At 39.1% G+C, this 23,870-nt stretch overlaps 1 protein-coding gene across 8 annotated transcripts in view; it reads right to left on the bottom strand.

Annotated features, from left to right (window-relative positions):
- The window catches only part of AHI1 (Abelson helper integration site 1), a 212,064-nt gene that overhangs the window by 17,310 nt on the left and 170,884 nt on the right, over positions 1-23,870 (bottom strand). For 2 of the 8 annotated variants that reach the window (XR_003793671.1, XM_029223599.1), the window contains exons 25-26: positions 10,758-10,807; positions 1,935-2,037 (exon numbers count right to left, since the gene is read on the bottom strand). Coding sequence is in view for 6 of the 8 variants with exons in the window: in XM_029223599.1 (XP_029079432.1) it covers positions 1,935-2,037; positions 10,758-10,807 (153 nt within the window). In the remaining 2 variants the exon portion in view is untranslated. Of the gene's footprint in view, positions 1-1,348; positions 2,038-10,757; positions 10,808-23,870 lie in introns of those variants that run through there. The other 6 variants (XM_029223596.1, XM_029223597.1, XR_003793672.1 and 3 more) reach the window with 4 other exon arrangements.

Here is a 23,870-nt window from a genome sequence, read left to right on the forward strand (position 1 = left end):
CATACTCCTATAATAATTTCACTATTTGAAATAGTCACATGGTGCTCTCACATGGTGTTCTATTACATAAATGTTTCATAATTTAATCAATCCCGGGCTTCCCTCGTGGCACAGTGGTTAAGGATCCGCCTGCCAATGCAGGGGACACGGGTTCGAGCTCTGGTTCGGGAAGATCCCACATGTCGTGGAGCAACTAAGCCCGTGCGCCACAACTTCTGAACCTGCACTCTAGAGCCCGCAAGCCACAACTACTGAGCCCTCATGCCAAAACTAACGAAGCCTGGATGCCTAGAGCCCATGCTCCACAACAAGAGAAGCCACCGCAATGAGAAGCCCGCGCACCACAACGGAGAGTAGCCCCTGCTCGCCACAACTAGAGAAAGCCTTGCACGCAGCAACAAAGACTCAACGCAGCCAAAAAAAAAAAGATAATAAATAAATTAAAAAAAATAAGTTAATCAATCCTTTATTCATAGAAATTGAATTTTTTTCCTTCTATTTTTAAAACACTGCTTGAAGGAGTAGCCTTTTAACTGAATCTCTGCATGTACACTTAAACATTTTCCTACAGTAAATTCCTGGAAGTAGAATATTCAGGTCAAAAGACATGAACAATTTGAAAACTTAAAATAAACAAGTATTACCAAGCTATACTCCACAAAGGATTGTTTTAATATATACTATTACCAGCAGCATATGAGGAAACCCACTTCCCCATACTCTCATCAACACAAGGTTGTATCAGTTTGAAGCTTGCTGCCATTTTCTGAGGGAAAAATACCATCTCATTTATTGTTTTAATTTCTATTAATTTGATCACTGTAATTGGACATTTTTCGTATGTTCACTGTTTTATATATATATATATATATATATATATATATCCCTTTAAGAATGTCCTATGCACCCCGTTTGCCAGTTCTCCTACTGATATACTTCTTTTCCCTTTTGACTTCTTAGAGCTTTTTATAAGTTAAGGGTATTAACGCTTCATCTGTCACATATTTTGTGAAATTCTTCCTGATCCCAGCTTATTGGTTGTTTTTAGATTCTGCCTATGGCATTTTTTTCTCTCTGACATAAATGATTTTAAAGTTTCTATTATTTAGAGCTAAAAATCTGTTTCAAAATATGTTTTCCAATTCTGGTATCAGTGATAAAAAGTCATTCCTTAACACCCATGATTATAAAACTATTGATTTATAAACTTTCTGTATAATGAGATTTTATTTTTTGCCATCCAAATCTAAAAATACTTATGAAAAATTTGAATCTAATTCTCATTAAGTATCAATTCCATAAAAGTGTACGTGATAGAGCTTAACATTTTCACTTTCAGCAGACAAACTTCACTTCTAGTAATAGAGAAAACAGAGGCCGCCTTCTTTAGAAAGTCCTTTCCTGTCCTTCTTACACTTTATCTCTCACCAGAAAACACCATCATTCAAACTCATTTTGTCTCACTTGCCTGTCTCAGTGGAGAAAGTAGCGCCACCTTCTTGTTTCAAATTCTACTCTTTCAATTATTCTCCTTATCCTACACCTTGACTGGCTCTTCTCAAGGGGCTCTTTGCTCTGGGGTTATAAATATTCTTGTCATTCCCTCCTGTATAAAGATCTTCCTTACATCCTGTGTTTTCCACTAGTTTCTGCACAGCTTTTTCTTTTCTTTGAAGTCCAACTTCTGGGAGAAGCAGCCTCTCCTGACGGGCCTTCTCCCTACGGGCTGGAGACAATCTGACTCATGCTTCCAGGACCCTCCATTCAAAACCATCTTCTCCCAGGTCACAAACAGCCTCTTGGTTGCAAATCCCAAAGGCATTTTTCAGCCCTTATTTTACTTCTGCTGTCTTTGATACTTGTCCTTGTTGACCATGCCTTCCTAAACCTTCCTGTTGACTCCGTGACATGACTGTCTCCTGGTTTCCTCTTACCTCTATGAGGGTGACTTTCCGGCCAGTTTGCTCGTTCTTCTTCCCCTGCACATCCATGATGTGTCTGCGGTCCTCAAGGCTCTGTTCTCTGCCCACCTCAGAACTGCAGGAGGGGAAGATTGGAGACAAGGAGCCAGTGAGAAAGCTGCTGCAACAGCTCAGATGGGGCTCGGATTTAGGGAAGTGGCAGTGGGAATAAAAAGGGGAGATAAATGGGAGGATCTGAGAGAAAAATATTCGACAGATGATATGAGCGATTATATATGTGGGTGGGCAGCAGGGAGTCACTGAAAGTAACGTAGAGACAATAAACCTTAGCTGGTTTGGCTCCTTTTTACTGTATCAAGGGACAAGAATAAAATAAATTTTACTTCTTTCAGAAAAATATTAGCTGCCTGGGAAAAACCAGGAAGATTTTATCAAATTAAATAGAAGAAAGTGTGTGTAAAAGAGCAGGAGATTCCTTACTGACAAAGAAGGGGTGAAGGGGTGAAAGAAGGGGTGAAGTTTATGCATAAGAAAACAGTGATATCCTGACCTATGAGATGGGGAATGCAGCTTTTCAAATGGTTCGACAGTAACAGTAACATAGAAAACAAATATTTTGTGGATGAGTGTTTAGTAATTCAAGTTATGTTAGAAAAAAGAAAATACAAAAACAATGAAAAAAGGGAAATTCAGAGAATGGAAGGCAGTGTCCCCTTTCTAGGATGTCTAGGAACGGTGGGAGACACCACAACAGAGCTTGAAAAAGGTACAAGAATTTCAAAATCAGGCAATAAGGAGGACTGAACAGTGACTGCTGTGGACTGAATTGTATTCTTTCACAGGTTGAAGCCCTAACCCCCGAAGTGAATATATCTGGAGATCGGGCCTTTAAGGAGGTAATTAAAATTAAAGGAGGTCATAAGGGTGAGACCCTAAGCTACAGGACTGGTGTCCTTATAAGAAGAGGAAGAGACACCAGAGAGCTCTTTCTCTCCACACGTGCACAGAGGAAAGGCCATGTGAGGACACAGCAAGAAGCTGGCCACCTGCAAGGCAGGAAGAGACGCCTCACCAGAAACCAGCCCTGTTGGAACCTTGATCTTGAATTTCCAGGCTCCAGAACTATGAAAATAATATTTACATTGTTTAAGCCACCCAGTCGGTGGTACTGTTACAGCAGCCCGAGAAGACTAATATGGAGATGTCTAAGTAAGTAAAATGAAGTCAGATGACTGAGAAGGAAAAGGGTCAGAAGCCACAAAGATGAAAGAACAAATAAAGTAGGTCTAGAAAGGAGGAAAATGATGAGAGAGAAAGGAAAAGTTGAGTTCTGAAGCAAAAAGCATCGATAACTTACTGCCTATCTCCAGGGAACCTACACCTTAGCATTAAAGTAAAAATTCAAATGTCTGTGGATGCCAGGGTGACAAGGAGAGCGAGGAAAGCAAGCCAGGAATAATACAGCAGGACCCTGGTAAACTGGAGAGTGGATGACTCATCTTAGGGAGGAGACCACTAACTCAGCTCCAGTGGATGGAAGCCAGCAAAGAATGTGGAACTGTGGTCCAGAACTTCAGAAGAAATAAGAAATCTACATTTATGTGAAATCTTTGTATTTGGGCAACTGGTAAGATTACAGACACAGTGGACCTGGACTGTATCTTGCTGGCAGGCCCAATTTAAAAAATATATATATATATTTGGTCTGTGCATTCCCCCACCCTGTAGATACCCTGCTAGTCTCAGGGTATTCCAGGCACTTTCATGCAATTGTGCCTTAGCTCCTGCCATGCTTCTGACTTCTAGGTCCTTTTCTTTTTGTTCACACTGTCTCTACATGGTTTTTAAGACTTAAATGCTATCTTACATCTTTGGCTTTCCCTGATCACTGTGGGAAAATCAGACCGTGTGATCCTCTCCACCTTTTCTTTCTCATAATGTACATATGATCTAACAGAAAGCTACCCTGAAAAATACAACATCTGGACTTTTGCTTGCATCCAAGAGGAAGTAACAGGGACCAGATTTACTGCTCACCTAAAACAACCAAAAAAATTGGGCAAAACATATGAAATAATTTTCAAGACACTGAATCCTAAGCAACAAAGGAAAGTGATACCCAAGAAATGGAAAATAAATGAGATGAGCCCTATGACTGCCCAGCTTGCTGCCTTGAGAGCTTCCAGGCCACAGGGGGATGGGGACTGTGTGGAGCCTGGTGGGCTCCCTGAGTGAGTGCTAGGAGTCTGAGGAGACCAGGTAGGCTACAGTTCACAGACTACCAGAGAGGAGACAGCTTCAGAGTGATAGAACTGGGAGACTTGCAAAGGTTCTCTTCAAGTATTCAGCAGAGTACAGGTGAGAATATACAGCGGAGGAAATCTCCCGAGGCCAGGGACAGTACCTATTCCCGTCAGCCAGGATGGAAAACCTCAAAACTCAGAACGCATTGGGTAGAATACCCAAAAGGGATTTGTATCAGTAGTGAGGAATAATTAGCCCTAGATTAAACACAGTTCGAGTCCCACCTAACAAATCTAGAAAAAGAAGCACAACTTAAACCCCAAAGAAGCAGAAATAAAGATCAGAGTGGAAATCAATGAAACAAAATAAATAAACAATAAAGAGAAATCAACAAAACAAAGCTGTTCTTTTCAATAAAATTGATAAACCATTTGCCAGGCTGACTGAGGAAAACAGAGTAAAGAAATAAATGATCAACACTAGGAATTAAAGAGGCAACATTATTACAGATTCTTTCAATATTAAAAAGATAATGAGGGAATATTATGAACAACTTTATGTCAACGAATTCAACCACCTGGATGAAATGGACAAGTTCCTTGAAAGATACAAATTATCAATGCCTATATAAGAAGAAATAGATAACCTTAATGGCTCTACTTCTATTAAACAAATTGAACTTGTAGTTAAAAATCTTCCATAAAAGAATACTTCAGGCCCATGTAGCTTTACTGGTGAGTCTACACAACATCTGAAGAAGAAATAGAGTGACATCAGTAAAAACGGTGGTATAAGGACTTCTGAAAAATTTCTGCTCCAAATAGGCTATGAGAAAACTGGCAAGCATGGTTAGGATCAACTTTTTTAGATTCTGGAAATTAGCCAATAGCTTGTAGTAACCTGGAGAATGTTTATCCAAGAAGAATGGCTGACACTTGGTAAGAACAGTGAGCTTTGTGGCATTTTAACTTACCTTATCCCATCCCCACTGTCTGGCTCTGTGGGTACCTTGAAAAAGAAGAGCCTGCGTTTATGGTGAAAGCCAGCAACCTGGCATCCACTGGAAGGAGCAGAACAGGGCTGGAGCTCTTTCAAATCCTCATTCCCAAGGAATTGTCATTATCTGACCTGTTTGGTGGTTTCCTGGAAGATACCACTTGTAAGGCTCTCTGCATTTGACTTATCTTAGAGCTTGCCTTTTCCCTGGGAGGCAATTACAATTAACTTCAGGGCTGCCTGAGTGGTGGATAACAGTAGGCAAACAACAGACTAAAAACTTTAAAGGAAAAGCTGGGGGAATAAGCTGTCCATGTGGGTTTTGAAAAGCTCAGACTTAGTCGTGGGAGTCTAGAAGGTCTTACACATGTGTAGGGCTGTGTGCATGCACAGGAAAGACCTGAGAAGGCCTTAAGCCCTCACCGCTGGCTGACCTTAACACTCTATGCTAACAGGAAGTGAAGGCTAAGACAGAGGTGTCAACTGCCTGGCTGGGTGTTGAAGGTGTGCACAGCACACACAGAGCCCCTACCTGGTAAGACTGGGGGACCTACTGGTTCCAGGTGTTTAAGGAAATCGGTTTCCAATTATTAGCTGATCACTAATCTAACTGAGCAAAGACTCCTGTGGACAAACACATTACAACTAAAGAATTAAAGAATTTGTTCAGAGAAGTTAACAAGCAACGAACAACTACAATAAGTAGCAACAACAACAAACCCTGGGGAGGGGGAAGAATCTAATTTCCAGAGTTGTCACATTATAGCATTCAAAATATCCAGTTTTCAATAAAAGGTTACAAGACATGCAAAGAAACAAGAAAGTATGCACCATACAAGGGAAAAAGCAATCAACTGAAATGGTCCCTTAGGAAGCCCAGACATCGGACTTTCTAGACAAAGACTTGAAATCCACTATTATAAATACTTTCAAAGAACGCAAGAAAACCATACTTAACTAACGGGAAGTATGGGAACAACATCTCATCAAATAGAGAATATCAATAAATAAATAGAAATTACAAAAGGAAAAAGTAATATCATATCCTCACAGACTCTTCCAGAAAACTGAAGAGGAGGGAATTCTTCTTAAGAATGGCATTCCATGAAGCCAGCTTACTCTGATAGCAAAACCAGCCTAAGACAGTACAAGAAAATAAAACTACAGATCCATATTTCTCTTGAACAAAATACAAACAACTCTAAATAAAATTTTAGCAAATCACGTCCACCAATTTATAAAAAGGATAACACACCATGACTAAGTGGGGTTTATTCAAAGAATGAAAAGTTGGTTTAACATTTGAAAACCAATGTAATTTACAATATTAGCACATTTAAAAAGAAAAATCATATGATTATCTTAGTAGGTGCAGAACAAGCATTTGACAAAAATCCAACATCCATTCCTGATACAAACTCTCAGCAAACTAGGAAATGAAGGAATAAAGGGCATTTATTAAAAAAACCTATGATGACGTACTTAGTGGTGAAAGACTGAATGCTTTCCCACTCACTTCCCTTCAGGACAAAAGAAGATAAGAATATATACTCTCATCATTTCTATTCAACATTGTAGTGGAGGTTCTAGCCAGTGCAGTAAGGAGGGAGGGAGGAAAGGCATCCAGACTGGGAAAGAAGAAGCTAAACTGGCTTTTATATGTATGACTGTCTATATAGAAAACCTGGTGAAGTCTACCAAAAAGTTATTAAAACTAACAAGATAGTTTAGTAAGGTAGCATGATACAAGATTAACATACAATAATCAGTAGTATTCCCATAAATTAGCAACAAACAATTGCAAATTGAAATTGAAAAATAATACCATTTACCAATGAGATATGCATGAATAAATCAGCCAAGTATGTGCAGGACTTATACGCTGAAAACTAACAATCAGTGTTGAGAGAAACTGAAGAAGGCCTAAATAAATGGAGAAATATTTCATGTTAATGAGGCAGATGACTGAATATTGTCGACATGTCAGTTCTCCCCAAACTTATCTTTGGATTCAAGGTAATACAAGTTGGGATTCCAGAAGCCTATGTTGTGGAAACTGAAAAACTTATTCTAAATTGATGAGGACATACAAAGGGCCCTGAATAGTTAAACCGACTTTTAAAAAGGACAAGACTGGAGGACCAATAACACCTGATTCCAAGACATATTATAAAACTACAGTAATCAAGACCGTGTGTTACTGGTGTAAAGACAGAAGTAGATCAATGGATAAGAATATGTCCAGAAACAGACCTACCCTTATAATGACAATTGATTTTCAATGAAGGTGTAAAGACCATTCAGTTGAGACATGGCTATTTTTTCAACAAATGATGCTAGAACAACTGGATATCCAAATGCAAACAAAACAAAACAGAATCCTTTGATCCAAACCTCACATCATATACAAAAATTAACACAAAACAGATCATAGACTTAAATATGAAACCAATTTGAATTATAAAACTTTTAAAAGAAAACATAGTAGAAAACCTTTGTAACTTTGGCAAAGGTTTCTTAGATACTACACTAAAGCATGACATATAAAAGAAAAAAATTGACAAATTGGACTTCATCAAAATAAAAAAAAGTTTGCTTTTCAAAAGCTACTGTTAAAAGAATGAAAAGGCGTAACAGAGGCCGGGAGAAAATATCCGCAAATCATGTACCTGATAAAGAACATATTTAGAATATATAAGGAACTCTGTGATGTCACACTCCTGACAGTGGATAATTCTGATTTCAGAAAGGGCGGGGAATGGGAGGAGGAGAAAAAGGCTGAAAAGTGAATAATCAAAAGAAGAAATTAAAAAGAAAAGTTGCAAGTAGTAGGGTATTTTAGGGGAAAAAGGTAAACTAATTTCTTCTCATGAAAAGAAGAAGAAATTGAAGAAGTCTGGAATAGGATTATTATAAAGATGGAAAAATATATAGTGCAGGAGAGATCGGATACTTGGAGTTCACACTTATGGCTGCACTACATTAAGAAGAGATTGCATTCATTCATTCATTCATTCATTCAGTTCACATATGAGTGTTCACAAATAAAGGCCTTTAATACTATTGACCATCTGAACTAACTTCTCTCTGACCAAACCTGTTAATGAAATAAAACATTCTATGTTTAAAAAAAAAAAAACCCAACAAACTCAAGATAAAATATATTAGTAACTAGGGAACACTAATACTAATACTAATGGATTATAACATATTTGTAGAAGCTTCGTTACAAACTCTGACTTGGGCAGCAGATCATAACATCATAGGGGCATGAGATATAAAAGGTAAAAGTTTAAGACTTTCAAGAAAATGCCTTTAAATTAACCTATAAAAGTTTCTTCTTGGTATCTTTTTAAGATAAGAGAGTGTAGCTTTATTAAAATGTGTAAAAATTGTTTGCACAGAAGTGATTGACATTTCTGAAAAAAAATTAAAAAGTATAAATGAGACAAGAAATTCAAGTGGAAAGTGGTGAGAGGCAGTCCTATGTGGCTCATTGACAAAGTTTGGTCAACCAACTAATGAGCAGATGTTAGTAACTGAATGGCAAGGCTGCAAAGAAACAAAAAAATTAGCCTCTATCCATTTACTTGGGTACAGTGGACTCATTTAAGTAAATTGCAGAAATAAAGAAATGACATGCTGGGCTATAGTATTTCCACCTTCAACTTGCCTACAGTTCTTAAGTCATGAGAAATGTATCTTAATTCATCCTTACTTCTAAGAAGTTATGAGTACAGGGAAAGCCCAAAGGCTTTAGATGAAATTGAGCATTTAGACATATCTGAACTTCTCATGAAAATTTATTTTCAGAAGCTTCTTAAGCGCTCTATGTTCAAAAAGAGAAGCCAAGCTACCCTGACAGCCTTAGAAACAAGCTGGGATGGTTTTTGAGGCTTTTTTGAATTTTAATCTGGAGAGCATTATGTGGATCTCTCTGTCACCTGAAAATACGTATCCAAAGTAGTCAGAGTGACTACAGAACCTTTCATTCACATATTAGATAAAAGTTTTAAAAACTTTTATAAAAATGTTCATAGAGAGGACTGTTCCCATAATGTATTAAAATATGGTCATTTTTGATTGTTGAAACAGAGTTTGTCCTCACTGCCAGCGTATTTTTTTACGTGGGTGATCTGTCACTGAGTATACTCCTCAGAGCCAGTTATTATGTGATCAACTATTATGTAAAATTTCAATTGTTCAGAGATCGGAACTGAAAACACACCTGGCAGATATAACAAAAACAAAAACCTGAAAGACCTGGGATGTGTATTTGTGTCGTGTGATAGGCAGAGAGAAAGCATGGAAAGAACAGCAGATTGGGAAACACAGGATCTGTGTTCTGGTACTGGGTCTGCCTCTTACTACCTCCCTCAGATCATGGTTCTCCACGTGCAAAAGAGGGGTCAGAGCAGTGGTCTGCAGGGAAATGGGGAGACTCAAATGTGATAATGTGAGTGACTGTGCTCTGATGTAATACAGGGCTATATATAATCACATAATCATCAATATAATTTTATCTCTCAAAAAGAAAGATTCTTTAAACTTACAAAAAGATGACATCTTACCAAGGAGCCTAATAGCTCTGAATATAGTATAAAAAACAAACACACACACACCCTGGTAGTCTGAGAATCAGGAGACTTAGGTCTTGCTTGGTTCAAGCGCTAACATAAATGTGCCTTGTGACATTTGCACAAGGTCTTCCCTCTTAGTTTTCCTGAATGTAAAACAGAGGGAATGTAGAATTTCTAAGGGATCTTCTAGGTCATGATTCTGTGACTCTTAAAAATACCATTTAAAAATTCTATTTGTCTTTCATCTGTAGAATGAAATATTATAAAATAATGCACGGTTTTATCTGATAATGCCTGTAAATTAGAGTATCATGTAAATCAGAATTTCTGACCTGGAAGAGACATATTCTAAATGTCAAAGTGCATAGCAGGGTTAACGAATAAATATTGGGTTGGCCCAAAAGTTCATTCGGGTTTTTCTGTAAGACATTATGGAAACCCCTGAACTTTTGGGCCAACCCAATATTTTCCTTAAGGACATTCAGCAGGGATTCTCTGTGTGCACATGTGTGTAGGCATGCACCCAATGTGGGGACAGTGGCGGTGGGTTGGGAGGGCAGAGCAGACACCTGAGCTGTTCAAGGTTGTTACACTCATGTGATAGTTTGCTAGTGACGTGTGAATATGAAGTCAGGGCTTCAGATTATGTACAAAATCATCTGCAATGATAAAAATTGAGAAGTGCTTTGCAAAGGTTTTCGGTATTTTTTTTTGAGGTTTTCTATTTATGTTATTAAGTAATATAGCAAGCATCAAAAAAATACAAAAATTTCCTAGAGATCTTTTAAAATAAATACTTCAAAAATTGCTCATCTACCTTAGGCATTTCTAAGACATATACAATGATAATGTTTTGGGTATTAGCTTTTTTTCTTTAATGCCTCGAAATAGGCATTTCATAATTTTTTTTAGTGTGGTATTATGAAGAGGGAAATGGATAAACTGTCCTTAAAAAAAACAAACAAACAAACAACTATTTATCACTGCAAATTATTTAGGAGGAAAAGCTGCTTACTGTGTCACAGACTCTGAGCCCGGTCTGAAATCCTGGGACTTGAATGACTGCTGTGAAAGAAGAACAAAGAGTAAATCACAAATCACAGAAGACAACACAGGCAATATTCACATGCTGAAAACCCACCAACTAGATGAATGAGGAGAGAGCATGCCTGTTCTGAACACAAGTGTCTATCAGCATTTCTATCACAAGTGTCTATTCACGCCCATGGAAAACCAAGGAAACAGCTCTCCAGATTGGTTAAGCGCTCTTCATAAAGAAAGTGAGCTTTCAGGTGTGTGGCAAAAAGAGTCAGTTGTGAGTCAGCCTAAATTAATTCAGTAATACTATGTTATATTACTTAAGTTCTAAATTTACCATTCAACACTGCATCTTTCCTTTGTAATCCTGTCAGTACACTGTATTTTCATGGTGTTACTCACTGAACTATGTGTAAAATTTTGAATCTGCAAGCTCTTTAAATCTTCTACAAAATTTGCTTAGTATATCTATTTTATTAATGGCACCTCCATAAGAAAATCAAATAAGCACTTTCAGTGGTGCCAGATTATACTCTGAGTGTTAAGACGGTTCCTCTAGAGTTTGAACATTAATTCCAAATGAAAGGATACTGTGGAAAATGGTGGTTGATATGAGACAGTAGTTTAGAAATCAACTTAATCTTGCTATAAGACAGACTTGCAATTTTTTTTTTTTACAGATAACTACATGTTATGGGAAGGAACTACTTAAAATTCACACAGAAAATATAAATCACTACTATGTTAAAGTTTTGAATTACATACAAATGAAAGAGATATACCATATCTACCTAATTAAAATTTTAAAACCCCAGAAAACAAAAAGCCAAAATGAACTGAAAGACAAGGAGTACAACTATCTCTTTCAGTCTTAACTTCTTTGAGTAACTACTGCTTTCCCAGTCTTATCTCTACTGAAACTTGTTTTGCCTTTTTGGATTTCCTCCTTCACAATCAGATTTCAGCAAGATTTGGCACTGAGTCCCTTTAAACAAGTATTACTTTTCTTATCATAAAGATTTCAAGAGGATTTTGTACTTTTCTGGACCATAATTATGTAATATTATTGCTGGCTATAGAGCTTTAAATCAAGCATGTAATGAAAACAACAGTTAAAGGGCAAGGAGACTTAGTGGCAAAACCTGAATGTGGTAGTAAGTGAGCCTATTTCAAAGAACAACAAAAGAGCCAATCTCGGATTTTTCTCAACTATTTGAAGATGATCTGATTCAGTTAAAATGTGTTTGGGGAAAAAAGAAAATTTAAATTCAAGGACTAATGCAGACTGCAGAATAGTCTGCCTGCCCTCAAGCCCATAGAGCGAAAGAAAACCATCAAAACCTCTCAGAGAGCATCAACTGTAACTGAATTTCTTCAGTTTTTTTCCCCAGACTTATGAAATAAATTCCAAACACAGCCAACAGATTAAATGTCAGATGCTTCTTTTACATGGTCTAAGTATTACTTCTCTCTCTTTGCCCAAGGCAAGAGCAACATCTTACCTTAAATACATGTATACACAGTCGGCCCTCAGTATCCAAGGGGGACTGGTTCCAGGACACTCCCACCTGCACAGATACCAAAATCTGCAGATGCTAAAGTGCCTCATATAATGGTGTAGTATTTGTATATAACCTAACAACCTCCTGTATACTTTAAATCATCTCTAGATTACTTATAATACCTAATACGATGTAAACGCTATGCTAATAGTTGTAAATACAATGTAAATGCTATGTAAATAGTTGCCAGCATGGCAAATTCAAGCTTTGCTTTTTGAAACTTTCCGGAATTTTTTTTCCAAATAATTTCGATCCATGTTTGGTTGACTCTTTAGATGCGTAGCCCGTGGATAAGGAAGGCCAACTGTATATGAAATGTTGTAAAACTACTGGATTAAAAAAACCCAACATAATGGCTCTAATCAGAATATAAGTCTACTCCAGAGGTTGAGGGAAGGGAAGTCAGACTGAATTATACATCACTGTTACGTCAGCGTTACTTTTCCTTGCTTGTTGTGACCCTGACAAATGAGTAACAACATATTACTACGTGCAGGTCTTACCAAACCTGCTTCTAATAGTCTTTTCATATGAAATGGGTGCTGTGATGTCCTCAGAAAGTCTGTCTTAAGCAAGTTAAACATAGTTCCTGCCCTGTTTCCTACTGTATTACTGCATTACTGTAGCGGGCATATCCAAGTCCTTTTTCATGATGCAAAGGCTGGCTTAACCTATGTTCAAATGCTATGAATCACAAATTAGTAGGAGATCCACATTACAAAGTCTTGACACTGATTTATAAAAGGACACTTATTTCTTTAGGACCAATACTTCACTTCTCAACACCTTTACTCACTCATTCCTTGGTCTCAGCAGCAGCGCGCCATATGGGTATGGAGGCAGAAGGAGGGGGAAGAAGGAGGTGTCTCTGTGAGCTGTTTTGTTTCACTTTATCTTTAAACAAAAAAGCCCAAGGCTATGAGACAATCAGCCCATAAGCACCCTCACCCCCCATCAAGGCCAAGGAGCATGATTGCCCTTCTTGTCCTCTTGTCCACACACACCTCTCAGCTGTTTTGTGAACTTCATTTCCTCTTCATGGATACCCTTGATTTGGAGAGGAGGGGATGGAGAGAGGAAGATGAGCAAAGCAAAGGAGTTGAATGAAAGGATCAGAATCTGGAGACTCTTGCTTCCCAAACCCTCACAACTTCGTAGTGATACTTTTAAGTTTAGATGCAGTGAGACAAACATGAAAGGAATGATTAATGGAATGATTTTCAGTGCCTCCAGTGATTACATGGAGATTTACCAAGAAGAAACAACTCATAAATAACTTTGGAAAAGAGAAATGGGCCATGCAAACAACTCCCCCAAATATTTCTATAAACTTGAAGAATGAATGTAAAATTAAGTAAATGTTCAATCTATGTTTGTTGCAGTAGCACACCAGCTTTAAATAAGGCAAATTTATGATATAGTAGAACTCTATTTTTAAAGCTATTTATATACCTCCTGATATCTACCTTTTCCAAAGAATTAATATCTGCAATTGTTTTATACCCACTTTGTAGGAATTTTTATTGAAAAGAAAAAAACCCAACAATGAGGGCTGTTGGTTAAATTCTAATCCTGGTTCTGTCATTAACTCTCTATGGCCTCAGTAAGCCACTTAACTTCTCTTGAGGTCTGTTTTTCTTACTTAAAAATGTACAGGAGGTGCTCAGAATAAAAGCATGAACTATCATAGCACCATTCTTATATTTTACAGATGAGGAAATGGAGGCCCAGAGTCACCAAGATTACAGAAGTAGCCTGAAGGTTACAATCCTGTTTTTCAAACTGGTTTAAAAGCAAAACTAGTTTTCAATACAATTTTGTTTGAAAGCCTCACATACAAACACTGAAAAGTAGAATTTCTCTAGGTGAAGCTAGGTTTGGTGGTCTGGCAAACCTGGCCTCCCCAGACCTACCCCACAGAGCCCTGAGGAACAGGGCTCTACAGAGGAGAGAGTTTACAAACCACTCGACTAGATAAGCTCTTTCAGGTTTTCTCTGTTGCTAAAATTATGTTTCTGGGAGCATAATTTTATGACTTTAAATATTCATACAAGTTTGCTGTTGATTCTTTGATTTTAGAATTTATTGTTGATTATTTGAGTTGTATTGACGCTAAATCCTCCAATTATGCTTTTCCTTAAGGACAAAATATTCCTCTGCATTAAGATGCAGTTTCTATAAGTATATTAAAACAAAAAGTAAAGCCCTTCATCTTGATTCATGATTTGTAGTTTGGGATACTAATTATGCCAATTAAAAACGACAACAACAATAAATACTTAACAGAAAGCCACTCTAGGGGCAAGGCACCTTGCTACGTGCCCTGGAGATACAAAGCTAAGTAGGCTCCAAGAGCTTATACTCTTAACAGGGGAAGGCATGGAGACAACCAACAAGGCAGAGGGAGATCCACATTATGATAAAGGAAAAAAAATGTGCGGATATAAAGGAACAGAAGTCTTGAATTGCAACTGGAGGCTTTTGAGAAGGATTCTCAGAAGAGGGAGCATTTAGCTGTCTCCTAAGGGATAAACTGAATTTCTGATAGTTGGCGTAGCACAAAAACTATACAGCTGGAGAAAACGGGGTAAGCAGAGGTTTGAGGTTCTGCGTCTGCAGGGCAGCACACTCGGGAGGGTGATTTGGGAGATGAGGAAAAGTGGGTCAGAACTTCTGTTCAATCTCTGAGGGATGAGAGCTAGATTAAAACCTAAGAGATCTGGACTTCAAAGACAAATACAGCATCAGCTAAGATGTCTGAGCTGGTAAGTCACGACTTGATTTCTATTTTAGGAAGGTACCTCTGGTAGGCAGGTAAACGGTGCAGTAAAGACTGGAGAATGGGAGCGTGGAGACCTCCACAGGTAGGGGCTGGGGGGCTGGTTCCAGCAATCTCCTTCCCAGGTTCCTCCCCCTCAGTGCACTCTTTAAAAAAACTGGTGCTCCTTAATGCCTTCTACCCTTTAGTTCTGTACACTCCTCTGTTCCCATGGATTCGACAGGTATGTTTATGCTAAAGACTTCCAAATCAATACCCAGAGCCTGGATCTCCAGTTTTCTTCAAAATGATTTGGCAATCGTTAGTTTTCAGCAAATCTTGTAAATACGGCCGTTTTTCTGAACATACACTTGGAACCATCCATCTTCATCAGAACTACCTCGCAAGCCTGAGTTCTCAGCAAATCTCTCCCGAGCCCCCTGGCTGCCGCACAGGGGCTACACACAGCGCATCTTACGCTGAAGTGCCCTTCTGCTTTTACACACTGATGGTCACGTTAGAAACCTAGGTTGCTCCTTTTCCTTCACATGGATTTCCTCACCAAACCCTACTTTCGCATTATGGCTGGCTTGGATTGCTGCAACCGCCTCTCCTGGTCTTATTTCACTGCTTCCCCCCCCCCCCCTTCTCAGAGCTTACAGAATGAGCTTTTGAAACAACTGATTTGATCATGCCATCCTCCATGTTTTAAATCCTCCAATGGCTCCCCAGTATCTTCAGGATCAAATCCAGCTCCTTAACATGCCATACAAGGATCTTCGTGATCCCATCTCCTCGTTCAGGTTCAGCTTTCTCTCTTTTTAACTTTGCAGCCTAGGCTCCAGCCATGATGAAATATTTGTGGTGGCCTGTGTGCCATGTCTTCATATTTGTTCAGTCTGCCTGGAATGCTCTTCCTCCCATAAAACTCAATTTAGAAATCAACCCCTCTGGAAAGCCCTTCCTGACCTCATTAAGCTTGGGTCAGGGGCCACTTCCATTTGCTCCCCTGCATTTCATATAGAACTCTACCAAAACAGACTTTTATGCTGTAAAACCCCCGATATTTGACTGTTCTTTCAAGAGAGAACTCCTTAAAGGTGAAGGTAGATGATGATTCCATAACACACTGGAGTAGAGAAGAAAAAAATCGGGTTTTTAAAAATTGATTTGGTTTTGGGCACACTGGACCACAGATTCCAGAATGACACCTTCGTGAACGTGGAAATTTCTAGTAGGCGGTTAGAAATACACTTGGGGAATTCAGAACAGGAGCCGAAGTTACAGATGTAGACTTTGATACATCTGAAATACCAAAGTAATATTTGAAATGATAGGGGTAGAGGATAATCCAGAAAAAAGTGCTAGAGAAAAATAAAAGACATACAGCATGTAGCTTGTAGAAGGCTGGTATTACAGTGGCAGGCAAAGCCAGAGAACGAGAGAGAAACAGGAGAGGTAAGCTCACTGTTACAAACATTAAGGAAACAGAAAAAAGCAGGGGTGTTAATGACCCAGAAAGCTGGCATACGGAGGATTTTTTTACACGGTCTGTAAACTGCTGGAAACAGTCCCTCCCTCCATCGTGTGCTTTATCCCTTATCCCTTCCCCTGTGACCAGCTGGTTTTTCAGTTTCTCTGATGAGCACTTCTAGCTACTTGAGGGCTTCTGCACAAGCTGTTTCTAATGCCTCAAATGTATCCTCCTGCCCCCCACCCCCTTACAAAAACTACCCCATCCACTTCTCACCACAAGGCCTCACAGCTTCCCTTCACTGTCCTTTCACTGCTTATGTTTTAGTTTTATGACTCATTAATTACAGTTATTTTCACTCATTAGGCTGTAAGTTCTGTAAGTGGAGGGACTATTTCTGTTTAATTCACCATTACACCATCCAGACAACATTCTATCCCAGTGCCTGGAAAAATAGCAGGCACTCAATATATATGTGTTAAATGAATCAACTATAAAGACACCAAAGGGGTGGGGGACTGAGGATGCAGATCATTGGTTGAGTGAGGCCAGAAAAATGTGGGAGGGGAAAATGACCAAAAATACAAGTGGAGGGGTCGGCCATAGAAAGGAGGGCACTTCTTTCTATGATCTGAAAGCAGCTGGAGAAGGAAGGGGAAGTAACAGAAATACAGAGAAAGCAGGGAGACAAAGTCAGCCTGGAGTAAGAGGTTACGTGGACCTTACCGTGACCAGGCACTGTAAAGCATGGGGTAGGGAGTCAGTCAGGAAGAACAAAAAGATGATCAAGACCACGGGTCTCACTGAGGCTGGGAACCACAAGTACGACACAGAGACAACCACCACAATTCTGTGCTTTTCTTTAGCAATGATGAAATTCCAGAGTAGAAGTGAGAGAAATGGACAACTGGTTTACCCCCAGACCTGGGGACTGGTAAGACCTGTATGCCAAGTCACACCAAGTGCCATATGTATACGACATCAAGTTGCTAAATAAGTGCTGCTTCCATGCATTTATTTCCTGGTGATCTAAGTGAGCTGGTTTGGGGAGAGTGAAAACTTATGGCAGATAACCAAGAAGGCAGGAAACATCAGAATGCCACCCCCCCCCCTTTTTAAAAAAGATTTCTGCAAACTAAAGAATCATTTGGGTCACCCACTGCCTCTTTTGGGACTGGACTATTCCCTAGTGATGGGCGATAAGGGAAGGAAACTGGAGAGACTGAAGGAGACGTGGCAATTTTACCAAGCCCACTGCAGCCCTCTGCACACTGTTGACCATCTGCCCGTGAGCAACACCATCACTGCTGACGTTCAGCAGGGTCAGGTCTGATTTGGAAGGTTAAATCACACCTCAGTACAGCCGCTCCTATTTCTTTGCCTGATCCTTCATTCAGTAAACGTTTACTGAATACCTGCTTTGTGCCGGATGCTGGGGATTCAATTTTAAACGAGACACAGTCTCTGCCTTAAAGAAGTTATGGCCCTTTTATTCCATCCAAAGACAAAGAAAGGAACTAAAGAAAAAAGTCGTGGGCTTCCCTGGTGGCGCAGTGGTTGAGAGTCCGCCGGGGACTCGGGTTTGTGCCCCGGTCCGGGAAGATCCCACATGCCGCGGAGCGGCTAGGCCCGTGAGCCATGGCCGCTGAGCCTGCGCGTCTGGAGCCTGTGCTCCGCAACGGGAGAGGCCACAACAGTGAGAGGCCCGCGTACCACAAAAAAAAAAAAAAAAAAAGTCGTATGCATGAGCCATGCTAGAAACATGCTAGAAATAGTAGGTTACACTTTCGATCCAATTTCCTATGCCTGACCTTTTCCTTCTTCATCTTTACTATAAAGACTTACAGGTTTTATAAAACGACTGTGTACTTTTAATAGTTTCAAAACACAGCTAATCCTCATTATTTGTGGATTTCCTATTTGCAAATTTGCCTACTCACTAAAATTTACTTGTAACCCCCAAATCAACGCGTGTGGTGCTGTCACAGTTGAATACATGCACTGGTGCAGAGTGGTGACACATCTGAGCTGCCCAATGCACATGTTCCCAGCTGAGGGAGGAACGTTAGTACCTCCCAATGTCTTGCAATGTTTCTCATGCTCCGTCTTATTGTTTCAGCTCTCATACAGTAAACAAGTGTCCTTTTTATGATCTATTTAGTGCCATGTTTTTCACATTTTTGTGCTCTTTGTTGGTGATTTTGCTGTTTAAAATGGTCCCTAAGCATAGTGTTGCAGTGTTGTCTAGTGTGACTAAGTACAAGAAGGCTGAGGTGCCTGCCCCACAGATAAAGTATGTGTACTAGTTAAGCTTTGTTTAGGTGCAAGTGACAGTACATGAGTTCAATTTTAATGACTCAACTGTATTAAATTAAGTGTCTTTAGACAGACATGCACGTAAAACAAGGTTATGTATTGATTGGTTGATGAAAATCTTGTGACCAGAGGCTCTCAAGAACCTAATCCTGAATTTCCTCTAGGAGCATTGGTTTAGAATTCACTAATTCAGTGTTCATGGTGAATTTATAAACATAATTACTGTAAATGACTAAAATTGACTGTGTATTTTTAGGCATGGCTTCTGTGCATCCACCATATTACTATTTTACTGTTCTTACTTGCTACCTTTCCTAATCTTATTCCTTGACAAATCTATGAAGTTTTGGGGAGCTCTGTCTCAATCAAATTGTAATCCTTCATAGAGAATATCCTACACGTCCAGTACTAAGGTGGGAACTCTGGGGGGAATATGAATGTTGGAAAGTTGATTCCTGTTGGTTTCACATGGCTGTGTGTAATGGCTTATAGACTCATATTTAGTCAGGTCAATTGGAAGTTTATAGCCTGAGATCAAAGGGCCTGAAGTAGATATGTTATTCCTTTGATGAGGCTGGAAGAACATTCTCTAGCAAAATTCCATAACTCTGTGTCTACAAAGGAGCTTTCACAAATATAAAGGAGTATCTCCCAAAGAGTAGCACGTTTAGGGTAGAGTCTGGGCACTGATATTTTCACACAAGTGCCCAAGGTGATTCTAAGGCCTAGCTGTTTGAGAACTCCTACTCTGGCATATAACAAACCAATAAGCTGTGGGGGTTGGAGAGCTCAGGACTGATTCTTGATCTCTGTGTGTGAAGCTGACTTTGCTTAGTAGCCGGTAAGCATGGAATGGTGTGATCCCTGTCAACTCCTCCCATTCCTGCCTTCTCCCCTTCCTCTGGTTTGAATCTCAATTCTTACTAGCACTATCCATCAAGGATTTCAAATTCCCTCCTAACAAACAACATTAAACAGACACAGTAACTCTCAGGCTCATAATTTATTGAGGGCAAATATATGTATAGGAGAGGTTCAAGATGGCGGAGGAGTAAGACATGGAGATCACCTTCCTCTCCACAAATACATCAAAAATACATCTACATGTGGAACAGCTCCTACAGAACACCTACTGAACACTGGCAGAAGACCTCAGACTTCCCAAAAGGCAAGAAACTCGCAACGCGCCTGGCCATGTGGCTGACAGAGTCTTGGTGCTCCAGCCAGGTGTCAGGCCTGAACCTCTGAGGTGGGAGAGCCAAGCTTGGGACATTGGTCTACCAGAGACCACCGGGCCCCACGTAATATCACATGGCAAAAGCTCTCTCTGAGATCTCCACCTCAATGCTAAGACCCAGCTCCACTCAACGCCCAGCAAGCTACAGTGCTGGACACCTTATGCCAAGCAACTAGCAAGACAGGAACACAATGCCACCCATTAGCAGAGAGGCTGCCTAAAATCATAAGGCAACAGGCAACCCAAAACACACCACTGGATGCGGTCCTGCCCACCAGAAAGACAAGATCCAGCCTCACCCACCAGAACACAGGCACTAGTCCCCTCCACCAGGAAGCCTACACAACCCACAGAACCAACCTTAGCCCCTGGGGACAGACAGCAAAAACAATGGGAACTAGGAACCTGCAGCCTGCAGAAAGGAGACCCCAAACACAGTAAGTTAAGCAAAATGAGAAGACAGAGAAATACACAGCAGGTGAAGGAGCAAGGTAAAAACCCACCAAACCAAACAAATGAAGAGGAAATAGGCAGTCTACTGGAAAAAGATTTCAGAGTAATGATAGTAAAGATGATGAAAAATCTTGCAAATAGAATGGAGAAAATACAAGAAATGTTTAACAGGGACCTAGAAGAACTAAAGAGCAAATAAACAATGATGAACAACACAATAAATGAAATTAAAAATTCTCTAGAAGGAATCCATAGCAGAATAACTGAGGCGGAAGAACAGATAAATGACCAGGTAGATAAAATAGTGGAAATAACCACCGCAGAGCAGAATAAAGAAAAAAGAATGAAAAGAACTGAGGACAGTCTCAGAGACCTCTGGGACAATATTAAACACAACAACATTTGAATTATAGGGGTTCCAGAAGAAGAAGAGAAAAAAAAAAGGGACTGAGAAAATATTTGAAGAGATTATAGTTGATAACTTCCCTAATATGGGAAAGGAAATAGTCAATCAAGCCCAGGAAGCACAGAGAGGCCTATACAGGATAAATCCAAGGAAAATCACTCCAAGACGCATATTAGTCAAACTATCAAAAACTTAAATACAAAGAAAAAATAGTAAAAACAGCAAGGGAAAAGCAACAACTAACATACAAGGGAATCCCCATAAGGTTAACAGCTGATCTTTCAGCAGAAACTCTGCAAGCCAGAAGGGAGTGGCAGGACATATTTAAAGTGATGAAAGGCAAAAACGTACAACCAAGATTACTCTACACAGCAAGGATCTCATTCAGATTTGACGGACAAATTAAAACCTTTACAGACAAGCAAAAGCGAAGAGAATTCAGCACCACCAAACCAGCTTTACAACAAATGCTAAAGGAACTTCTCTAGGCAGGAAACACAAGAGAAGGAAAAGACCTACAAAAATAAATCCCAAACAATTAAGAAAATGGTAATGGGAACAAACATATCGATAATTACCTTAACTGTAAATGGATTAAATGCTCCAACCAAAAGACATAGACTGGCTGAATGGATACAAAAACAAGACCCGTATATATGTTGTCTACAAGAGACCCACTTCAGACCTAGAAACACATACAGACTGAAAGTGACGGCATGGAAAAAGATATTCCATGCAACTGGAAATCGAAAGAAAACTGGAGTAGCAATTCTCATGTCAGACAAAATAGACTTTAAAACAAAGACTATTACAAGAGAAGAGAAGGATACTACATAATGATCAAGGGATCAATCCAAGAAGAAGATATAACAATTGTAAATATTTATGCACCCAACATAGGAGCACCTCAATACATAACGCAAATGCTAACAGCCATAAAAGGGGAAATCGACAGTAACACAATCATAGTAGGGGACTTTAACACCCCACTTTCACCAATGGACAGATCATCCAAAATGAAAATAAATAAGGAAACACAAGCTTTAAATGATACATTAAACAAGATGGACTTAACTGATATTTATAGGACATTCCATCCAAAAACAACAGAATACACATTCTTCTCAAGTGCTCATGGAACATTCTCCAGGATAGATCATATCTTGGGTCACAAATCAAGCTTTGGTAAATTTAAGAAAACTGAAATCGTATCAAGTATCTTTTCTAACCACAACGCTATGAGACTGGGTATCAATTACAGGAAAAAATCTGTAAGAAATACAAACACATGGAAGCTAAACAACACACTGCTTAATAACCAAGAGATCACTGAAGAAATCAAAGAGGAAATCAAAAAATACCTAGAAACAAATGACAATGAAAACATGATGACCCAAAACCTATGGGATGCAGCAAAAGCAGTACTAAGAGGGAAGTTTATAGCAATACAATCCTACCTTAAGAAACAAGAAACATTTCAAATAAACAACCTAACCTTACACCTAAAGCAATTACAGAAAGAAGAACAAAAACCCCCCAAAGTTAGCAGAAGGAAAGAAATCATAAAGATCAGATCAGAAATAAAAGAAATGAAGGAAACGATAGCAAAGATCAATAAAACTAAAAGCTGGTTCTTTGAGAAGATAAACAAAATTGATAAGCCATTAGCCAGACTCATCAAGAAAAAAAGGGAGAAGATTCAAATCAACAGAATTAGAAATGAGAAAGGAGGAGTAACAGGTGAGACTGCAGAAATACAAAGGATCATGAGGGATTACTACAAGCAACTATATGCCAATAAAATGGACAACCTGGAAGAAATGGACAAACTCTTAGAAATGCACAGCCTTCCGAGACTGAACCAGGAAGAAATTGAAAATATGAACAGACAAATCACAAGCACTGAAATTGAAACTGTGATTAAAAATCTTCCAACGAACAAAAGCCCAGGACCAGATGGCTTCATAGGCGAATTCTATCAAATATTTAGAGAAGACCTAACACCTATCCTTCTCAAACTCGTCCAAAATATAGCAGAGACAGGAACACTCCCAAACTCATTCTACGAGGCCACCATCACTCTGATACCAAATCCAGACAAAGATGTCACAAAGAAAGAAAACTACAGGCCAATATCACTGATGAACATAGATGCAAAAATCCTCTACAAAGTACTAGCAAACACAATCCAAAAGCACATTAAAAGGATCATACATTATGATCAAGTGGGGTTTATCCCTGGAATGCAAGGATTCTTCAATATATGCAAATCAATCAACGTGATACACCATATTAACAAACTGAAGGAGAAAAAGCATATGATCATCTCAATAGATGCAGAGAAAGCTTGACAAAATTCAACACCCATTTATGATAAAAACCCTCCAGAAAGTAGGCATAGAGAGAACATTCCTCAACATAATAAAGGCCATGTACGACAAACCCACAGTCAACATCATTCTCAATGGTGAAAACCTGAAACCATTTCCACTAAGATCAGGAACAAGACAAGGTTGCCCACTCTCACCACTGCAATTCAACGTAGTTTTGGAAGTTTTACCCACAGCAATTAGAGAAGAAAAAGAAATAAAAGGAATCCAAATTGGAAAAGAAGAAATAAAGCTGTCACTGTTTGCAGATGACATGATACTATATGTAGAGGATCCTAAAGATGCTACCAGAAAACTACTAGAGGTAATCAATGAATTTGGTAAAGTAGCAGGATACAAAATTAATGCACAGAAGTCTCTTGCATTCCTATAAAATACTGATGAAAAATCTGAAAGCGAAATTAAGAAAACACTCCCATTTACCATTGTAACAAAAAGAATAAAATATCTAGGAATAAACTTACCTAAGGAGACAAAAGACCTGTATGCAGAAA

Source organism: Monodon monoceros, unplaced genomic scaffold, assembly GCF_005190385.1.
Source record: "Monodon monoceros isolate NGI ecotype Baffin Bay Population unplaced genomic scaffold, NGI_Narwhal_1 Super_Scaffold_15, whole genome shotgun sequence".
NCBI lineage: Eukaryota > Metazoa > Chordata > Mammalia > Artiodactyla > Monodontidae > Monodon > Monodon monoceros.